We start from the raw sequence: 20,888 nt of genomic DNA, 5'->3' as shown, positions 1-20,888 counted from the left end.
TCAGCCTAGTTAGTGTGGTGGTAATTAAAGTTTGATAACACCCTCGGTCGAAGTAGTGAAGTGAGGGAGTGTCTGTTCTTTAGTGAATTTAAAAGAAAGCTTTCAATATTTTTTTGGTCTAATACAGCACATAAATATATGAGTTATGATAAAATGTGTGCAGCTGGTATAGGGTTGATTCAGTCGTCTATTTAAGAGACCTTCAAGAAAAGTCTAATAACAGACGTTGGCTCAACACTTGCAGTATTTTATGCAATCAGTCAAACAAAGACTGTTGTTTACACTAGCAACAGTCACTTGACGAAAATCAGAGAGTATCTGGCTGACCTGCAGATTTCTTCTTAATGTGCAGTGAAAAACTGGTTTGTAGAGGCTATACTTACATTAATGTTTGTGTAAAAAAAATGAAACGTGTATGATTACTCTGTCTTGTGTTGTGTGCTGCTGTGTTTAATCGGTTTTGTTGCTACGCTGAACTTTGTTCCCTCAGGGATCAATACATTTTAACCTTATCTTTCTGGATTGGACTGCTGTGTGCGGGTGGAATGATGCAGTGTGCTTTCTCTCTCTCTCTACTGAGTAGACAGTATAATCCAGCTACAGTCAGAGAAGCTGAGAGAGCAGAAGGAGACCTGGGTCATCCTGGCAGTGTGGGAACACGGAAAAAAGAAGGGAAGATGTGGATGCTCGCCTTGAGATTCACTCCCACTGTGTCTAAATTACAGCCAGAACACACACACACACACACACACAAGTAACCCAAGGATGGCGGCAAAGTCTATTTCAGAGCCACTTACAAATGTCACCAGCAAAAAAACCAGCGACCCACAGACGTGACTTGGGAAACGAGTGCCTGTGCAGACTTCAAGCCTGCGCAAACACACAAACACAGCCTGACAGACGAACTATGAGCACATGGGGTCAAACTGCTCAAAACTCTCCCAGTGGAGCAGAGAAGATGCACCGACAGCCTCTCTCTAAGGGTTTTTGCAGTGTCACTCTGAAGGATGTGAGCCCCGGAGATGTGCAGAAAACCTCTCTTCTGTTAGAGCTTCAGAAATCACTGAAGCGCCAAAAACCCTTACTCACCACACTCATGAAAAATTGAGAGCAGAAAACTGTGTGTAGACTTTTTCTCACAACCATGGGACAAAATGCTGTGTCAGCAAATCTAATGTGGACAGAGAATATGTAAGTGTTGAAATGTGATCGTTTTTATCAAACGGAAGCGATTTCAATTGCAAAAGAACGAGTGAAAGCTTAAACCAAGCGTTGCAGGCCTGTCTACTGTCCTGCTTGTGGAAGCCTTAGTGACAAACTCTGTTTTCTGTGAAGCCTATTTGTTTGCAGGGACCCTGCACCATGCACAAATCCCCCATCTGGAAACGTAATGTACTGAGAACAGGTGAGAATAATAATAGACTAACCTTGCCTCCTTTGTCTGTACTCCGCTCTGAATTGTAAAGCTGCTCGCAAATGGAGGCAGGAAAGAAAAGAAATGGAGAAATTGAAAAGCAGTGAGAAGCAGAAGAGCAGAAAGCTACTCATATATATAATAAACTGTAAGTGGAACAGAGAGAAGCAGCACTGAGGAAAGTAGAACAACTTGTGCAAAGACTGAATTAGCATAAATTGCCATTTTTGTGTGAAGAGACTTAAAATGAACACTTAAAAAGCTCACTTTGTCCACACAGTCGTCAAAGAAGGCCAGACTGGCGTCTTTGTCGCTGACAAATGAGCACTCCTCGATGAAGCGAATGAACATCTGGGTCTTGGTCATTAGAGAGTAGAACTTCTGGTGGGAGCGGTCGCGGCTCTTCAGGAACCCTGAGGGCATAAATGTTTTATGTTAGCCTTTTAAAAATGATTGTAATCTTATCCGGCTCAGATTTTTAGATTCTCCTCTCTCCAGGAGGGAGAAGTCGGTTTATTTACACAGCTTTATCTACTAAAAAAAAATGGTGTCTGATTCTTTGGGTAAAGAATCCATTATTCCATTAAAAGGTTTCCATTTGTCTTGGTTTGGATAATGCACGCCACAATGTTATTAGTATAATGGCCAATTTGGGATGTACAACAATGTGGTGAAAAGCTTCCTTAATAGATGCTGAAAGCTGCTTAACTGAGTAATAAGGCACTGCTGCTGTGGGGCTGAGAGCAGGGTGGATGGATGGTTGTTGGCTCGCAGGACAGAGGTGGAAGCCAGACACTTCCTGCAGCTGAGAAATATTTTAATCCTGACATTGGCCACTTGTAGCCTGAATGGTGATCAGTGGATTCTGAACAAACATCCTCTCAGCCGTCCACTGCAACCTAACACAGAGGCAGCTTGACTATTCATAAATGAGCTATGTGACAGTTAAATGCAGTGTTAAGACTGAAAACACCTATTATTTGACAATTTGTGGACCAAATTATTGTTATTTACAAATATGCATGTAAAATGCACACTTTAAAATCCAATTTAGTCATAATTTATAACAGTTTATTGTATTAATTATCCTACAAATATGATAAATATGATCAAATGTTTCCCATCTTTAAAGGTAAAGTTCACTTCATATTCAAATAATTAATAATGCAGTATGATTATGTTCGGTAATATGAGTAATGTCAGGTCTAATCTCTAATTACCAAGGTTAAATTAAAGTTAAGATCCACAAAGCATGATTTTTTTATAACCACCAGCTGACAAAGCTGTCAAACCCAAAGTCCACCATATTTAAATTCATAACAGCATTTAAATCAGAACATCATAAATCTATCAATAGATTCACAGCATCTTTAAGGGGCTAAATCTTTGTATTAATCATCAGCTCATAAACCCAGGCAGATGTAGCACTGAAATAATTGATGACACCTATAAATATAGACTTCCACAAAATGTTTCTGTGGTGGTGTGTTGCCATGTGTGTGTTCTTCTCTGACAGCAGATGTGACAGATGTTGGAGAAAAGCACTAAAATCATGTAACAGGAATCTGATATTTTCAAGGGGAAAAACAGGCACTTTACCACATTGTGTAATTATTTTGTTGTTGTGGATATCAGGTCCAAAATTGGTCAGGAGTTCACACACATGATGCACAGGCTGTTCTATCTTTCTTCAGGTCATTATGTAATGCACTGCAGCCATTCCTGTGTGCTAACCCTCAGCCAGGATCCGACCTTGGCTTCAGCTATCCTCCAGTGGAGCGGCTATGATATCATCCTGCGATGGGAACCACCTTTCACAGCCCTCTGCAGTCGTTCTCCAGCTGCAGTGCTAACTGACTAACCTCCAGTTTGCAAACAGCCTTGAACCTCAAACCCCAGCACCTCCTCAAACCTCAACAGTGTGTGTGTGTGTGTGTTTTCTCAGAGGTGGAAATGGACGGTTATGAAAGCTCATGTATTAAACAACGCCATCTGTTTTTGAGGCTGGCCAGCTGTAGAGAGGAAGGTGCAACAGATGACGCAGTTAGTTTGTATATTCAGAGAATCATTAGTGCTAATCATGCACTGTAACTGTACAACTCTGATTCCACAGTTGGGCTGAATAAGCATGAAATAAGTGGAGCAAACGAAACTTTTCTGGATGATTCGGAGCTGCTTTTCCATTTCAAATCATGGACACTGATTCTCAGCTCATTTAAACAAACATCAGCCTGGCTCTTGGTCTCAGAGACAATGACCGAGTCATGGTGTAAAGAATGGCATCACAAGAGACATCCAGTGATTTCCAGATGCTTGTAAAAAAATGGAAGTGCTAACATTTAGGAATTTAGGCGGGATGCTGTCTTGGGCTGGTAGGGCCAACTGAGAAGTGATACTGCATTTGATACGAAGCTGTGCTAACACACTGCGCTCTCCCATAGCATGCACCATCCTGCCAGTTTCACCAAAGCAGTGACAGTAACTTGCAGTTAGCGTTAAACTTAAACTTAACAGCTTATTTTCTGTCTGGTTATTCGCTAAGCTAAATATATAGTTTATACATCCATGGACACCTACGCCCATACATGGATGCGACACAGATGCACATAATATGGAGTGTGATAGAAACATACACATGTCCATGGTGCATGTCACAACATCTGATTGTGTAACTATTCTGCTAATGCTATGAAAGTTCTACCAACCATAAGGCAGTGCTGCGCTAACCACTTCAAACCCTTCTGCAATCGATCAGGAATTCTTCAGTAAAATTTTCTTTCTGAGAGAAAAGTTGGCAACACACTGTAGTGTTATTGTTCCTGTGTGAGGAGTTTTGAAGAGGCCACCGAAGGAAAACAACAGCTGCATTAATTTAACTCAAGCTGTTTCCTGTTTCCTCCAGCTTTGACAGAACTCCACATAGAGAGCTGGTTTCAGAGGATTTAGCAACGAGCAGTTAGAGTGACATTACTTCTGATACCTTGTAAGTCAAAAAGGGAGCTGGCGTCTGTGGCTTTCTCAGAAGGTGCTTGAGTGATTGGTCTCAAGAAGGAGCGGTAGCCTTTCAAAATGGCTGCCATGAAACGCAGAAAGGCCTCCTGGATCTCCAGCTCCAGTGTGTGGAGACTCTTTCCACAGCTAAGCTCCGAGGAGTCAGTCATGCTCAGCTCCAGCAGCCCATCAGGGCGATACTGACCTGAAGATGGAGACAAATACATTTGCATCATTTGCATTTTGATGAAGTCAAAGTATCAATATGTTTTATTCCTGTGCACTGCTTTAAGTATTTAAGTCACTATTTGTATGGCAAATAAGGATTAGTATTACATAATGACTCCAGCTGATATCCCTGTTTCCAAAGGTCCAAGAGGCTTAAATGTCTCAACTAAAACCTCTGGCATGCATATCAATATTCAGCACCTTTGGGTAGATTTTCAACTTCAGTGAATCAGAAAATTCATTTATTCAATTTATACAGCTCGATAAGCAGCAGGTCTTTCATGGCGTCTCAAAGAGAGTGTTCCTTCAATGGCAGGGAAAGTTGACAATAACGCAGCGAGCACCGCAGCAGGCCTGACGGGTAATTAGGATATTATCCTATGATGGGATTATTTCTGGCTTTCAGTTTGTTCAATGGGAAGCCGAATGATGCAGACTGAAAATGATGAATGGAGCAGAACACACCCTGTGAAGACCTTGACTAACCACGTTTATATATTATTTCTGATTTCTGACACAGAAGGTCACAAAAGCATACACACACACATTTTGTACAGTCATTAGCTCAACCAGTTTATTATCAGCTCTGCACTCACCATCGCTCAGCTGCTGGTAGAGATTGCTCAGCACATTCATTAGGTTTTTACAGGCTTTCTTTGGCAGGATCTTCCATGTGAGGGCTCGCTTATCTTCATTGCTAGAAAAGCAGAAGCATACAGTACACTGAGCACCAGAGAGGCTGTGTGGCCAAAACTAACACGGACCACGACTGGGGCAGAGGGGGGAGATTTCAGACCACCTCAACGCAGTCTGGTTGGCCAAAAATGATGTGAACCATTACTGACCTTACCTGACGCACTAGAAAATTGCATTCTCTTCATTTTACACCAAGTCTGACAGGACAAAAATAACCATTTCCACCCAATCACTAGGAAAAGGAGAAGAACTCATGACCTGGCAGCTATGTGGTCTGTAGCAATGTTGAGCTTGTGACTGTAACTGTAGTCAACACTACTCACAATGACTCAAAATAGACTTCATCATGAAAGCTACAAGAGCAGTGAATATTGTATTAATATATCTACATTTTACAGTGTACTCACTGAAAGATGGTGTTTGTGTCCAGGTCCACACAGCTCACATCTGGTGGAGGGTCGTAAAGGTCGAAGTAGCGAGAGTCCACTCCAACGATGAATGGACAGGGGGCGCTCAAGACGTCAGCCAGGGCCAGCGGGCACAGAGGAATATATGGGCATGGCCAGTGGAACGGGAAGATCATCTGAGGAGGAGGAAAAGACATGATGGTTGACAGTGACCTTCAAGAATTAAGCTGAAGTGCTTTCAAAGGGGTCACAAGGGTACAAGTCTGTGACCCCATTTTTAATTATTTATGCACAATTATCCTGCACAAGGACATCTGAATTCTCTTTACTAGCATCAATGTGCTGTTTCTATAGAGGTGCAGAACTGCAGTACACAATGCGCCCACAGGGGCTGAAAATGTAACAGGAGTGGAAACAAAAACTTTCCTATAAATGTAAACTGTGTAAAAACAATGGGAGAAATAACTTTGAGCAGCTAAATGCAGTAACTTACAGACACCAGAGCCTCGGTGACACTGGTCAGCACAGCTGGTCGTAACGAGTGAACCAGGATCTTATGTTCAGTGACAGCAAACACCAGCAAAGTAACAGCGTTCTCAGGGCCGAGGTTCTGGAGCAGAGTGGAAAATCGACCACCACTACGGAGAAAGCGCAAAGATCCAAAGTTCAAATCAATCTTTTCTCATTCTGACAAAGTTGTCTTGGGTTAATAAAACACTCACTGGACAAATTCCATATTCCATATTCCAATGAAAAAGAGGTAAATACAGCAATCAAGACATCTTTCTTCAAATGTTAATGTAGTTATATTTTAATTCATGAACTTTTTCAAACCCTGGCAAATGGGTTCCTCTAAGCAACTGGCTGAAAATGGAGCTAATTGATGCACAAAGCTGGTAAGGCTATAAAAAGATATCAAAGCACTTCCTGCTTCAAATTTCCACAGCTCGAAATGTCATTAAGAAATAGCAATTAGGAGTGACTGTGGAAGTCATGACATGAGATTAGAAGGAACAAGAAAACTTTTACAAAAAACTGCACATGCAGAAAAATAAAAGACAGAGAGGAGCTGCAAAAGAGCTACATGGATGATGAGCAGAGACACGGGTGTTCATTCATCATTCACAGATGCATACTGGCACACTGCACAGACAGAAGGGCGAATGGATATATTTATATATTAGTTGTAGGTCAAGAGAAGCTAAAGTGAAAATTCTTCTTCTACTATAGGGCGATGGGACAACGATGCTGCAGGGATGCTGTGTTTTTGTGGGCCAACCAGACAGTTAGCATCAACCCGGTTCCCATGACAAACTGTGGATTTCTCCACAGTTTTTGGGTTGCTGAATATAAAAATAATAAATGTCAGCATCACCACCACAAAGCTTTGCTTCTGTGAGGGTGTGACCTGTTCAGCATTATGTTTTATGTCCCCAACAACTGTGTCTGTGTTAACCACGGACCTTAGTTGGGACACCTGACCACAAACATATTTAAAACCAGAACTGTAAAAATACTTTATCAGGTGGTTTTATGACTCATTTCAGCACTCTTTAATCCGAACTGTAAAACAGCAACCCCTGTAGCACTATGACCTAAGCATAATTACTCTAACCCTCTTTTTTTACATCAGAAACAGAAAGACTCTCAGCTCTCATCTCTCATGTCTGCCACAAGTGGGGGGTTACCAGGGGTAATGCTCATTTTAGTGTCTGTTATCTGCCGGGGTGGTGTGTCAACAAAATACATAAACTGCCCAGGGGGTGGGCAAACAACTTGCATCCTTTTGATGTTGAGAATAAAATTGAGATGTTGCCAGAAAAACTTTCTTACCTGAGCGGTAGAGGAGACGACACCGGCTGGCTCAACATCAGGCTGTCATGAGGGGAAAGCTGAAGAAAAGCTGGAAAGTGAGATAAAACCAACCAAGAAAAAAAAAGCGCACTGCACTAAATCATTTAAATGTTCATCCATAATGGAGGACCTTAACTGCTGCACCCTGCAGGCACTCCAAGACACCTTCAGAAAACAACACTACCTTCTGTAAAATCGTGATTTTTCCAGATCTAACAGGCACTGTGTGCACAGGGGATGTTTTACTCTTGCTATTTAGACTTACCTGCACCAAGATGCGAGGCCTCTGGGAGGAAGGGAAGGGAACTTTGTGCATAAAGTGAGAGATGTGTCTAGAAAGAAACAGGACATGAGGCCGAAAATAAAACCGGGTGGCTGAACAATTAGTCAGTGAGACCATCTTGAACTATGAGCAGCAGTGAAACATGAAAAGCATTACTCTTCTGTTACACAATACCTGAACAGCATAATTTGAAGTAAAGATCAAACATAAAATACCTCTACCCTGGTGGTGGTTTTCTATTCATGCATCTATTTTATAATGATGGGGAAAAAAAGGGGGAAAGGCTTACTTCTCGATGGGCAGAGCATGAGGGCCGGAGATGGAGTACCGATAGAGGAATGTGAGGAACTTGCGGAAAGCATCAAAGAAGGGCCAGTGGGAGAGCAGGCAGATACATTTGTTGGTGTACACCGAGCGTGGGTTGGTGCTGCTGGTGCTGGTGGTCGCAGCCGTCGTCGTGTTGGAGGAAGAGGGTTTTTGTGGTTCGGGGCTCAGGAGACCAAGCTGGGAGAGCTGCTGATCGGTCAGACACTCTGGAGGGTAGGGCTCATAGAACTGAATAGCAGCACCATAAACCTGAGGAGACAAAAACATTGCCTCAGACTCTTTCTTTTAAACCAACAATGAATTTATGCTGCTATAACGTATTTTCAGTGTTGTTTTTCCACTGGAATGAGTAACAAAATTTTCTCATTTAATCTGAAGGTAAAAGCCAACTGTACCCTCTTCCACTGCAGATCAATCTCAGACTGGTCGTAATTACAACAGAGAGTACACAACACACATGCACATACACAATATAAACGCAACTTTCTGTTGCTGTTAGACAATTATTCTTAGGCTAACTGATAATAAAAGGCAGAGTAGACACAGTGTAGAAGTCACTATCCTCTGACTGTCTCACTGCACTCTTGACTAAAAGGAAACATCAATAATCCTGGAAATAAAGTGAGTGTAATGCACTGTTGTTTAACCTTTAATGAACCTCAATAAAATGAGTGCCAACTGTGGGCCAAACAAACTGAGGCTAGCTAAGCCAGTGGCAGCTTTGGGCCAAGTAAATCCTGTCTGCTTCTAGGAAATATGTAACTTTCCCAATTCGCACACAGATCAAAGCTGGCCGGCTTATCTGCCGATATTTCACATTCTTCTCAGAAAGACACTGAGGTGATCTGAATCTTTTGTTTGCTGAGGATGTCTGTGTGGATTACAGGCAGAGGCAGGTGTCAGCTGGAGTCTTCAACACCTTAGAATAAAGCTATAAGTTAGGGCTTAGGCAATAATGTAGTCAGGGGGTTCTCAAAGGTATAGAAACACTGTGTGTGAAAATTCTGGTTAACAGGTGAAACATAGTCTGCACAGAGCCCTGCTGAGTCTCCCTCTGACCTTGGCCAGTAAAAGTCAAGTCAGCATACACACACTGTCCTCACTAATATCATCCTGCATATGTTACAGCAGGCCCTCCAAATTCTCACACACACACACACACACTCACACTCACACATCTGTACACACAGAACCTTGACTCAGCAGCAGCTGCACTGCTGACCCTTCACAGCCCCTGTGGGCAGAACCCCCAGATGGTAAACATCAGTGGGGCTTTGGGAGTTATTTGTTTTTAATTGTGATTGTGTTTCATTATATAAATCCCTAATATGTGTAAACATGGGGCTCATCCCAACTGGAACACTCTCCTAAACCCTCTTAGTAGCACAGCAGGGCAGGTTTGTGTTTAGATTTGGAAACCAAGACCGTGTGCTTGTGTATCAAGCTGGAATTTGGGTTCTCCGGCTGCACGTTAGTGAACACAGGACACTTTAGATGTGTGTTGTACAGAAACAAGGACAGGATGATCCCAAGATGAGACAGGAGTTTTGTTGAAACCTCCAGTGGCTTTGTTTGTTCAGGTTAATGATTATTTATGTCATGTTTTTGTTTCAGAGGTTAGGATGAGCGCCAAAGCTACACATGTAGGACATAAAACGTTAAACACATCCAGAGTAATCCATGTACCAAATTCATTATTGTACGTTTGTGCATACAGTTGTGTGAGTGGGTAAGTAAGACTGACAGAAAATGTTTTGTTGCCTTGGAAAAGAGAAATAGGTCTTCTCAAAGGTGCTTAACCCTTTAACACCACCCTCAATAGTTGATGAAACGCCTGTCAAAGGCATACCCAAATTAAACTACAAGCTGTTTGTGAGCCCTTAGGAGTATGTGCAAAAGCTTGGTCTCATTGTGAAGGTAACACTCTGAAATTTTTATTTTAGCTGTGTGATTTACTGCAATTGCAAATGGTTAACAGTGAGAGAAGTCTAAACACAGAGAAATAAAAAGATTTTGTAGCTCGCCTAAATTTTTTTTGTAAAAAAAGGCTGCTTGACAACTGGAGCATGGTGATGTTGATTAGATGACAATATAGTGACACAGGCTGAAGTCTTACCTATTCCCAGTTAAAAGTAGATAGTAATTGGACAAGAAATGACCATTTGGGACAGGTTTTTCTGTAGGTATTCCCAGGCGCTCTCCAAAAAGTGCCATTTGGAGTCTCCAAATGGACACTTTGGCACCAAAGTGCATAACTCTGGAATGCTTCAACATACAGACATCAATGAGAGCTCTAATGAAAGGTGCCACTTAGAGGAACCTCATTCCATATTCAGATTCACTATTAGTATGATTGAAATAATGTTAGTGAAGCAAAAACACATTGAATGCTCATTATTCTACTGAAACTGAAATTGTGCATCACAAGAAAAGACTCAGAACAAGAGATATGGTCAAAAACAACACCTTTATCTAAACAAATACCCAAACTACTTACAGCAAACTGTTTACATGTTTACAATTCCACAGGTTTCACAGCCACATGTTGTTCTCAGTATGCCACTGTTACAGTCACGGGCTGCTACAAAGCACAGCTAGAAAGCTTGATGGGTGTCTTACTGTCACCAGAGATGTAGACTGGCTTGTGATGTTGTACACTGGGAGTAGGAGGCTGCTCTGGCTCTGGTGCTTGGCTCCCACTCTGTATCTGAATCAGTTTGCCTAAAATGCAAAAAATAAGGTTTTCATTCACAGAACAACTGTATCTGCATTCATTGTTCACCTCACAAATCAATAGTAAAAGTGCACACCACACAGGTAAACAAAATAGAACAGTGTTTGCCTAAAATGCAAAAAATATATATAAAACAAAATAACTATAGATGTATGTATGGTTGTATGTATATATCAGATAATCATTCACAGAACAACTGTAGCTGTATTCATTGTTCACCTCACAAATCAGTCCTCCACAACTACTTTTGGAGGAATAGTAAAAGCACACACCTCCCCCACACAGGTAAACAGAACAAAGGACCCACACAGGTAAATGAAATAGAACACAGTGTTTGCCTAAAAATGCACAAAATATATATAAAACAAAATAACTATAGATGTATGTATGGTTGTATGTATATATCAGATATTCATTCACAGAACAACTGTAGCTGTATTCATTGTTCACCTCACAAATCAGTCCTCCACAACTACTTTTGGAGGAATAGTAAAAGCGCACACCTCCCCCACACAGGTAAACAAAACAAAGGACACAACACTGTATTCACTAATTCTTTGAAACGTCTACATTCTATTTATAAAACTGCAACATGTATAAAAGTTACACTTACTTGTCATGGACAATATCTTCTCCTTCAATGAACATGTCCTCCTCCACCGAGTCAACAGACGACACATAACTTTGCGCATCCGACACATCCTCGTCAGAAAAGTTGCTTTCCCGTCTCGTACACGCTTCAATAACTTCTTCAACAGTGTAATTCTTCTTTTCCATGCGTTTCGCCATCTCTCTGGTCACTGGAAATACCACTGGAATGGAGATATACGCTCACTCTCACTATTACGCATTTACGCATGGACAGCCGGCATCCATTGTTCATGTTTACGCTTAGGCCTGTAGCCCACCCTCCTTCCACAACCCCTTCATGTGGGACATCCCCGTGACGGAAATCTTATTGGCTATACGTCCATTGCATCAGATTCAGCGTCAAATATAATGGGCTGAAAATACAAGCGTAAGAGTGGGGGGAGGTGCTTCGCTCGATATAGTCGCTCATTGGATTCTTTTGGCTAGGGACAGGCCCTCGATCCTTTTGTATGGTCAAACGAGCTGTCAATCAATAGAGTAGGGAAGTGGCTTTCCAACGAGGTGTAGGTTGTCAACAAAGAGCACAAAATGGCTGCGCCCAGACGGAGATATTGCAGTGAAAACATGAACCGTCCCGTCCTCGGGCCGCGTGTACTTAAAAGGTTAACCTATATCTGGTGTTATTTAATTACCCATGTTAGTGCTTTAAAAACGTTTTTAATCCAAACGGCTGACCTAAAAACGGAAACCATGGATATGGAGTTACAATGTTTTCATCAGACAATGGCGACACGCCTGACCTACTTTTCCTTCTGGCATGCAGCACATTGTGCCCCACTGTAGTGTGTTATTGTGGTCATGCCAGCTGCATATGTGACAGTTCAGAGTCTGTTGGTGAGGTCTAACAGTCACAGGCTGCCTCTTAGATCCCATGCTGCTAGTTAAGATATTTGTTTGCGAGGATGAATGAGAAAGAAAGTCCATTCATCCATCTTACCTTCTCTCCTGAGGCCCCGGTGAGGACAAATGTGGAAAAAACAGGGAGGGAGTATTTGGTGTTAGCCGGCCAGCACTCGATTGTGGCCCCCATGGGGAGGCAGAAGAGGGGGACAGACTCCGGCAAAGGGAATGACTCATAATCCTCCTCTGGATATCTGCTGAATAAACCTAAACGTAAAACAAACAGAGAAGTTAAATTACAGAGAGCTGCTGAGGGCAACTCCTTTCCCTGAATACCAATTAAAACAAATGTAAATCACCTTTCCAAAAAGCGCAAAATTACACAACACCAGTTCAGTGCACTTTAATTACAACGTTAATGTACCACTATATTGAGTTAGTGTGTCACTGAGAATCCATTCTCAGCAATTAGGCTTCAGAGTAATTACTCACTGTCTAAGGACATTTGTATTTTGTGCACTTTTTAAAGTCAATGTTACAACTAACTTCGCCTGAAAGATGGTACTACATGAGCATTACACAGTGTTTCTTCACTGACGGTTGTTAGTAGCCATCTTAAGATCCAGCATCATTTAACGTTTCCTGACAATACGCTATGTGATAAGTGATGCTTCCTGTCTCAGAAGCTTGAGTGTCAGATTAGATTAGTAGAGGAAAGTAAATGTTCAGATTCACACTGTATGAATGTGTTTATAATCATTGTTTACTTTTGCTAACAGCATATGTTTACACAAGCGGATGTTTAGCGAGACAAAAATAAGTGTGCAAGCCAACTTCAGTTGCCAGATTTTGTGAAAGTGTGTGTTCCCCAGATTTATTTGGCTGAAAGATATCATTTACAAAAGATATGTTGCCTGAAAAAAAAGGTCTAATATTTAATCTGGTGATTTAATCTATGGGTTGACGGAACTGGTCTGAATCTGTGCTCCTGTTTACCTCTCCTATTGAAATCGTTAAATTAATAAACTGCTACCAGTCTCCAAAAGGGAAGTGGAATGAAAATGAGGAAACCATTAATTCAGATTTCAACTTTTGCACATCTTTTCCCACTAGTTCATTGGTAACTCTCTATTACGGAGCCCCTCTGATGATATAAATAGTTAATTCGTTTGCACGAAATACTACATCGTGGCCACGAATTAGTAGTAGTAGTAGTAGTGGGCTGCCTGGCCAAGGAGCACCTTTCCCGGGCAGCAGGGAGCATTGCTGGAGCACGGGGAAGATCCAAGAGCGCATGGGAGCGGGTGCCTAGCCATGAGGGAGAGGGACACTGATTGCTCCCTGCTGCCCGGGGAGGGGGCGTCTTGGCTGGGCATCCACTCCCATGTGCTCCTGGAGCTTCCCTGTGCTCCAGCACATTTCCCCAGAGAGGGACACCGACTGCTCCCTGCTGCCATGGAAAGGTGCTCCTTGGCCAGGCAGCCCGCTCCCATGCGCCCTGTCAATAACAATACAACTTCGTGTGTGAACGAACTAGTATTTCGTGGCCAGAAATTAGTATTTCGTGCGCACGTTATACATATTTCGTGGCCACGATATATTTTTTTTTTTTTACCATGTCATCAGAGGGGCTCCGTACTCTATGGCTGACACGGACTGTTCGCCCAGCGCTACAAACTACTTCCGGATGCTTCTGCAAATTGAGGTAATGAGTGAGCTCAGTTTTGAATATTTAATGTTCTGCAAATCATAACAATTACCTGAATAGCCCTAATATACTCCATTAAGTTACATTAGACGATAATAAGCAAGCAGCATCACTCACTTCACAGCATATTCATATAAAACCATATTAAATGACTGTTGATTGAGGGGTGGGGGCCCTTTAGGGGGCGGTACACCCTGATATGTCTTGTATATACTGCACAATATTCACAATATTTCATTCCAGCTTTAAAAAAAAACACACTTCAGTTGTTTGGTTTTGGATCAGACTGTTCATACATATGCACTCTGGCTGGATTTCCACAAAAACAAGCTTCATTTCTGTGAGCTGACTCATCCGAAGTATTAGTGAGAAGCAGATAGAATCGCTCCATTCACAGTCTGCTGCATATTCAAGATATGTACAACAAAACATCCTCAGGCAGTCTGAGCCAAACAAAATCACACTGAGCCAACTGTCTTATCAGGAAATAACAATCCCCTGTCACTGTGCTTGGCACTAAAATGTCAGACATTTTTATTCTTCATGTTACTTTTAAATATGCTAACCAAAAAATCCCAACAGGAAGATAATGTTGACAGCATAGGCTTATCACTCCCGTTCTTAAGGTAACACTAGGCTTCAACAAGCCCGAACCTGCAACCAGCCAGTGAACTCTGCAGAAGAGGCTCCTCTAAAGACAATTCTATAAGCAACAACACAGCTACAGCAAATACAGCAACAACTGCAACACATATTCAAGATGCATTTTTGGTCCAATTTATTGTAAAAAAAAAAAATTACACTCGGATCCAAAGGAGCAAAAAATTAGGAGTAGAACTGATGAAGGAGTGAAAGTATGTACAGACATGTCATCTGATATCTCTGTGGTGCATAGGTGGTTAGAGGATTAGGACGGCTTACCTGCTTTGTAGGCGATCATGTTGGTTTTGGCTACAGATTTCTTGTAACACAGGTAGACTGAGGAGCCCCACTGAGGACAAGAGCACAAATGAAAGACATTAGCATGCTGATACAGACCACTACTGACCCAGCCAGGACCCAAATCTGGAACGGTTAAATGAAATTAGTCAGACGAAGGACCGTTCAAGTGTTTACATTTTGCAGACCCTATCGACCAGTGATCAAAGTGCTCACCTTGCAGGGCACAGTGGGAGAGACACACTTTAATGTTCTGGTCAGTGAAATCAAGTCTTTAAACTTATCTTTCTCTTTTCTTCCAGAAAACTTCACTTCACTGATTCTCTGATTAAATTTGTTTCAATGCAATGCTTGGGCTGCAGAGTCTGTTTTTTTACATACCACCAAGTAGAAATGTCAAAAAAGGCTTTCATTGCAACAGCTTTTATTTTGGAGAGCATTTTTGCTTTTATTAAACCCAGACATCAGTGTGCTGGCAGGAAATGAAGGAAGAGAGAGGGAGAGAGAGAGAGAGGGGCTACAGAATGATGCATTTTGGCTGAATGTGAGCAGGGGACTTTGAGACTATATGCTCATTTTCTCAAAGCTCTGGACCACCAGGCTTTTAATACAACCATGATGCAAAGTCTCTTTTTGAAACAAGTTCAAAGTCCCTGATACGCAAAAATGGAAACCAGTGAAAATCTGATTACCGTTATCCTTTATAGCTTGCCTTATTCTTATTTATCTCAACTGCTAATGAGTCTCACTTATTATTCTCACTGTTGACTGTTCCTTTAATTGCCATTATGATACTTGGTTAGGTTTAGGAAAAGATCATGGTTCGGATTAGAACAACCCATTTCACAACATTAACATTTTCTGCTATTTCCCAGGCTAATATGACAACAAATCCCACCCAAATGAACCACTTCTGTTGGGGGAATATTGGATATTACATTTGTGAGATGGATCAAGAGCCCCTAAAGCAGATCATGTCTGCTTCCCTGGGCTTCTATTGACAGGTAGTTAACTGTTTGATGCTCACAACAAAGACTATAACAGCATCAAGCTTGTCCTGAGTCTGACACAGCAGAATCACATAAAGACAATATGAGAGAAGAGTGGACAAAGCTGGCCAAGAAGGAATCCAAATACAGGAGCAGAGGTTAACTCAAAAAAACAGAACTCAACTACCCTCTTTAAATAGGCTGAAAAACAGACCACACACACACGCAGCATTAAAATCCGAAAGAAAGTAATGATTTTTTTAAATAATTGGAAATACTAAAGCCACTTTGAGCACCTCTCAAAAATATGAGACTTCTACGATAACTTTTAGCACAAAGTCTGGGCTTTTAACACTGTTCCACCATTTTGAAATTCCCTTATGACAAAGTGTGGTAGTGTTTCATCACACTTACTCATCGCAGTAAGCTCAGTGTCATCTTGTGTTGCTGACTATTTTCTCACATGATCAGATTAAGTCAAAAAGGAGACAAAGATTTCTCACTGATGCTGTGAATACTTCAGTCATGTTCTGAGGAACCTGTGTCTCTTCCTCACCATGCTGCTGTTGAGATTCTTCTCCACCTTGCAGAAGGTGTGTGGGGGTGTCTCTCCCTTGCTTGGGATGATGATGCAGATGTCTGTGACAGCCAGGGCGGCGTGCGGCTGGCTGTCTGGCGCCCGACGGTAGGTGATGTAGATGCGCTGGGAGGAATTGCCACTGATGTTGGCGGGACGACCAGAGGGTGTGGTCTGGATAATGTGGCAGCCCTGCTTGAGTCGCTCCTTCCACTCGTAGAGTACTCTGCAGGAGAAGGCAGAGCACAGCAGTCAGCCAAACAAAACACTACATCAGCGTGTAATTGTTAGTGTGATTACCAAGTGGAATTAATCAATATAATGTGCAGTCATTATCTCACTGGGCCAACTGGATGGAGCTCCACATTTACATCTAACATTGGCTGACAGAGGAGAGATGATTAGTCAGCTTTGTACAAGATACTATTCAACCCAACATTTGACGCAAAACAATATGACCTCTATGAGCATATGAAGCGGCAGTGACAGTGTAGCTTAGAGGCCACGTGTGGCTCCAGTGTGTGCTGTGTTCCCCACACTGTTGCCACTAATCAAACCCCCGTGCCACCTTTTTGGTTGTGAGTAGGCTTGTGCAAAATCGTATCATGTGCAATTAATCGTCAGAAAAACTGTCACCGATTAATATTTGCCACTTATCGATTACGGCGATTAGTCGCGTGTCGTCATGATGACGCATTTTTGTGTGAGACGTACTCTCACCATCACCCTCAAGCGCACATGTGAGCCCACAATAACAATAATGGCGGAAGGCAGTGGTATTCAGTTAAATGATGCGGAGCAGCACGTTCCTAACAGAGGTTCAATGTCTGTCACCATAAGCCGGAGTACGAAGAATGCCGAAGAAAGCGCGACGAGGCCACAACGCCGGCTACAGCTGTAGTTTATAATGCTGCGCACGCATACGCGACATGCATTAGGTGTGAAGCGTGGAGCGTTGGTTGTTGCCATATTTCAAACATGGCTGGTTTGTGCCTAATCACTACTTACCAGCTTAACCTGTTAGAATGAAGTAGTTAACTCGACTGATGATTTGTCGGTATCATTTTAGAACAATTTGGTGATTTAGAGTCAAAAACATGGAAGTGCAATTGTCATCAATTAATCGTTATCGGCTAAATGCCACGATTAATCGTGATTAATTTTTTTGCCAATATCGCCCAACCCTAGTTGTGAGGTGACACCATTGTCAGCCTTCATCATGGCTAGTTACTGAATGCCAGTTTGTTGTGTCTGGATTTTGACTTCAGCTCAGGGACAACTGTAACAAATAACACGGGAAATACTGAAAAGGATTTTGACTCAATAGAGTAAACGTGCAGGTTCCCCTTCATAAATAAATATAGAAGCATATGAGTTTCTTTGTATCACACCCTAATTATACCTGCTGGTAAAAGACTGACAGCCTGGCATTCATATTTTATATCAGGTAACATGCCAGTGCACATAAACAGACCATCACCGGAATCTAATGTAACCCAGTGAGCTACTACTGCATCTAACATTAGATCTGCCTGTGGTGAAGAATTCACAGAATAAGATTTTTGTATGTGGGCTTTGTTACAGAAAGCAAGTGATGGACATAAAGTTGGATGGGTGAAGCAGAAAAAATTTTGATATGTTTATTTCTATGCAATCCCTGTCTTCATGTTCTGTTTCAAATTCTGGCTGAGTCTCATCTAGCTCTATTATATAGAAGAGAACAGAGGAATCTTTACAGCTCCAAAACTCCTGCAAAGAATAATACAGACAAATCGACTGCACTGCAGCCCACAAAGAAATTAATTTTGAGGTGACTGCACCTTTAACTTTGATTTTTTTCTATGTTACGTTGACCAACAGTCCTCATACATACACGCATGACCAGAACAGCATTTCAGTTAGACAAGTACTCAGTGGCAGATCCCTCTTTGTATCCATTATGCACTTATCCTCCATTACTGTTTCAAGTGAACTCCAAGTGAACACATTTTCAGGCACAATTTGAAAAATGGAAAAAAGATGAATTTAGAGTGGCTGCCTGCGTGTTCTTCATTGCTGTCTGTGGTTGATGTTCTGTACATCTTGACTGCTGCCGACTGCTTTTTGTCCCATCAGAGCAGCACAATTTACACTCTGTTCATACTTTTAATTTCAAAATGTTTGCCAAATAAGACCTTGAATAGATTGAATAGACCTCTGCCAGCAGCTGGCATTATGTAAGGAGGTCAGAGTTTTGCAAGAGATTTTTTTTTTTAAAGAAATAAAACAGTGGCTCTTGGTGTTCCTTTCTATTCCTTATCGTAGATACCATTTCACTACTGACTTTGACACATCAAAGCACAGGTGTAATATTAAAATGAATGCTGGCTGCATTTATTTAGGAGTGCCAGGTCAAGGGTATAATTTGGACCTGTACCGAGTTAAAATGTGATTTTGTTTGCAGGTTGAGCAACAATTCACTGACACATAGGTAAACCTGCATGTAATGACGCTCCTCACACACACACACACACACACACCACTCAGCTTCCCATTAGTCCTACCAGTGTCTGGGAAGTGCAGCCCCTCAAGGCTATCAGCACACAAAAGCTGCTGATACTGTCGGAGCAGAGTCTCCGTGTCAGGGCCTGATAAGCACTGTGCTCTGTAGTGTCAGAGGCCAGCATGAGTCTCCTTAGCATTGTCACCACCTGCCTCTGCATAGCCATAGGTGTGCAAGTACTGAACAAGCAGTATTGAATTCACAGTTCAGAGATGTTGCTGAGGAGAACACCAGTAAGAGCGCTTCCCTTTTTTTTTTTTTTTTTTTTTTTTTTTTTTTACATAAGGGGAAACGGCTGCACAGCAGACAGAAAAACGCTGCACGGGAGGATTTTTTCAGGCGGAGCGCAGCGTTTTTCAAAGTTAAAAGCACTTGAGCTTTTTGGAGCAGTTTTCACAGTAAACCTTACTAACAATAGCGAGGAGCAGCAGGATTCACGGCACAGAAGCTGCCAGTTCCAGGAGAAACACAATGTTTGCCGGTAGCAGCAGTCGATCATTAAAAGAAGACAATTTAACAACTACACACATAATAATACAACAGTAGGCTGACTCAGACTCTGCACACCTTGTGAGTGAGACAGAATAAAGGGAATATCATGTCAGTGTATTTTGTATCAAGCACCTTTTTGATAGTTGAAGGCTAATGAAGGAGAAGCAGGAGCTGCAAATGTAAATAGGAATTTCACATCACATTTCTCTATTTCATTGCTCAAAGCCTGAACACCAAAATGTTGACCGTTGTGGCTTTTACTGAAACATGAACTGAAACACTTGATACCTTTACTTTTCAACAAGTTTCATCAACATCTGATTTTCTGCAGCTTCTTTTCTCCACCATCCATTGTTATGAGGTCAACATTTAAATTTAATTATACTCCTATCAGTCTATGGCACATATGTCAAAGTCAAGGCCCGCGGGCCGAATTATCTATGGCCCCCGGGATGATATTTGATTAGTATTAGAACCGGCCCGCAGGCCGTAGCCGCCCGCTGGTGTTTTGCACGCACCAATACTACATTTCCCATAATGCAACGGTAACCCGCAAACTCACTGCAGCGCAGCAAGCGGACTTCAGCTTCATCATTCATTAGCAGTCAGAGCAGATTTTTCAACTTTCTGCTACCTCCTCCCCAAAAATGGCTAAACGGAAGGTGGATGCTGAGAACAGGGGGTTTCAAGCTCGGTGGGAGGCAGAGTACATGTTCACTGAGGTAAAGGGCAAACCTGTGTGTCTTCTGTGTGGAGAAAGTTTGGCTGTAATGAAAGAATACAATTTAAGAAGGCACCATGAAACGTCTAAGAAACACACAGACAAAGACAAGAATATGGACACGGAGCAAAGGCTACAGAAGAAGAATGTACAGGACATGTGATTTTTCTTTGAAGGCAGTTTGTTCTTGTCTGTGTGCCTGCTGAAAAATGTTTTCCCGATTATTCATTTAATCATTAAATAATACACTGTGTTAGGTCTTGGTTCAATCAGCTACGTGCAATCATTTCAATATGTTTTAATAAACATTGAATCAGTCCGGCCCTCGGCTTATAGCCATTTTGTTTTTTGGCCCTCTGTGTATTTGACTTTGACATCCCTGGTCTATGGGGTTATGTGTATATGCACTATGCACATTTTTTTGTTTGTATATTTTTTCTAGACCTGTTTCTGCTACAGGGTGTCAACATGACACCCAGCTTGATATGCAAATTC

General features: G+C 41.9%; 1 protein-coding gene across 9 annotated transcripts in view; it reads right to left on the bottom strand.

Moving 5' to 3' along the window:
- LOC114433257 (C-myc promoter-binding protein-like) overlaps positions 1-20,888 on the bottom strand; it is a 52,741-nt gene that overhangs the window by 18,002 nt on the left and 13,851 nt on the right. For 6 of the 9 annotated variants that reach the window (XM_028401719.1, XM_028401724.1, XM_028401726.1 and 3 more), the window contains exons 3-14: positions 16,618-16,864; positions 15,055-15,124; positions 12,523-12,692; positions 8,163-8,449; positions 7,856-7,922; positions 7,570-7,628; positions 6,230-6,374; positions 5,737-5,912; positions 5,230-5,330; positions 4,395-4,610; positions 1,682-1,827; positions 1,428-1,466 (exon numbers count right to left, since the gene is read on the bottom strand). In XM_028401719.1, coding sequence (XP_028257520.1) covers positions 1,428-1,466; positions 1,682-1,827; positions 4,395-4,610; positions 5,230-5,330; positions 5,737-5,912; positions 6,230-6,374; positions 7,570-7,628; positions 7,856-7,922; positions 8,163-8,449; positions 12,523-12,692; positions 15,055-15,124; positions 16,618-16,864 — 1,723 coding nt within the window. The remainder of the gene's footprint in view (positions 1-1,427; positions 1,467-1,681; positions 1,828-4,394; positions 4,611-5,229; positions 5,331-5,736; positions 5,913-6,229; positions 6,375-7,569; positions 7,629-7,855; positions 7,923-8,162; positions 8,450-12,522; positions 12,693-15,054; positions 15,125-16,617; positions 16,865-20,888) is intronic. The other 3 variants (XM_028401723.1, XM_028401725.1, XM_028401727.1) reach the window with 1 other exon arrangement.

Source organism: Parambassis ranga, chromosome 3 (assembly GCF_900634625.1).
Source record: "Parambassis ranga chromosome 3, fParRan2.1, whole genome shotgun sequence".
NCBI lineage: Eukaryota > Metazoa > Chordata > Actinopteri > Ambassidae > Parambassis > Parambassis ranga.
Note: the sequence above shows the minus strand (reverse complement) of the source record. Positions and strands in the feature narration are given on the sequence as shown.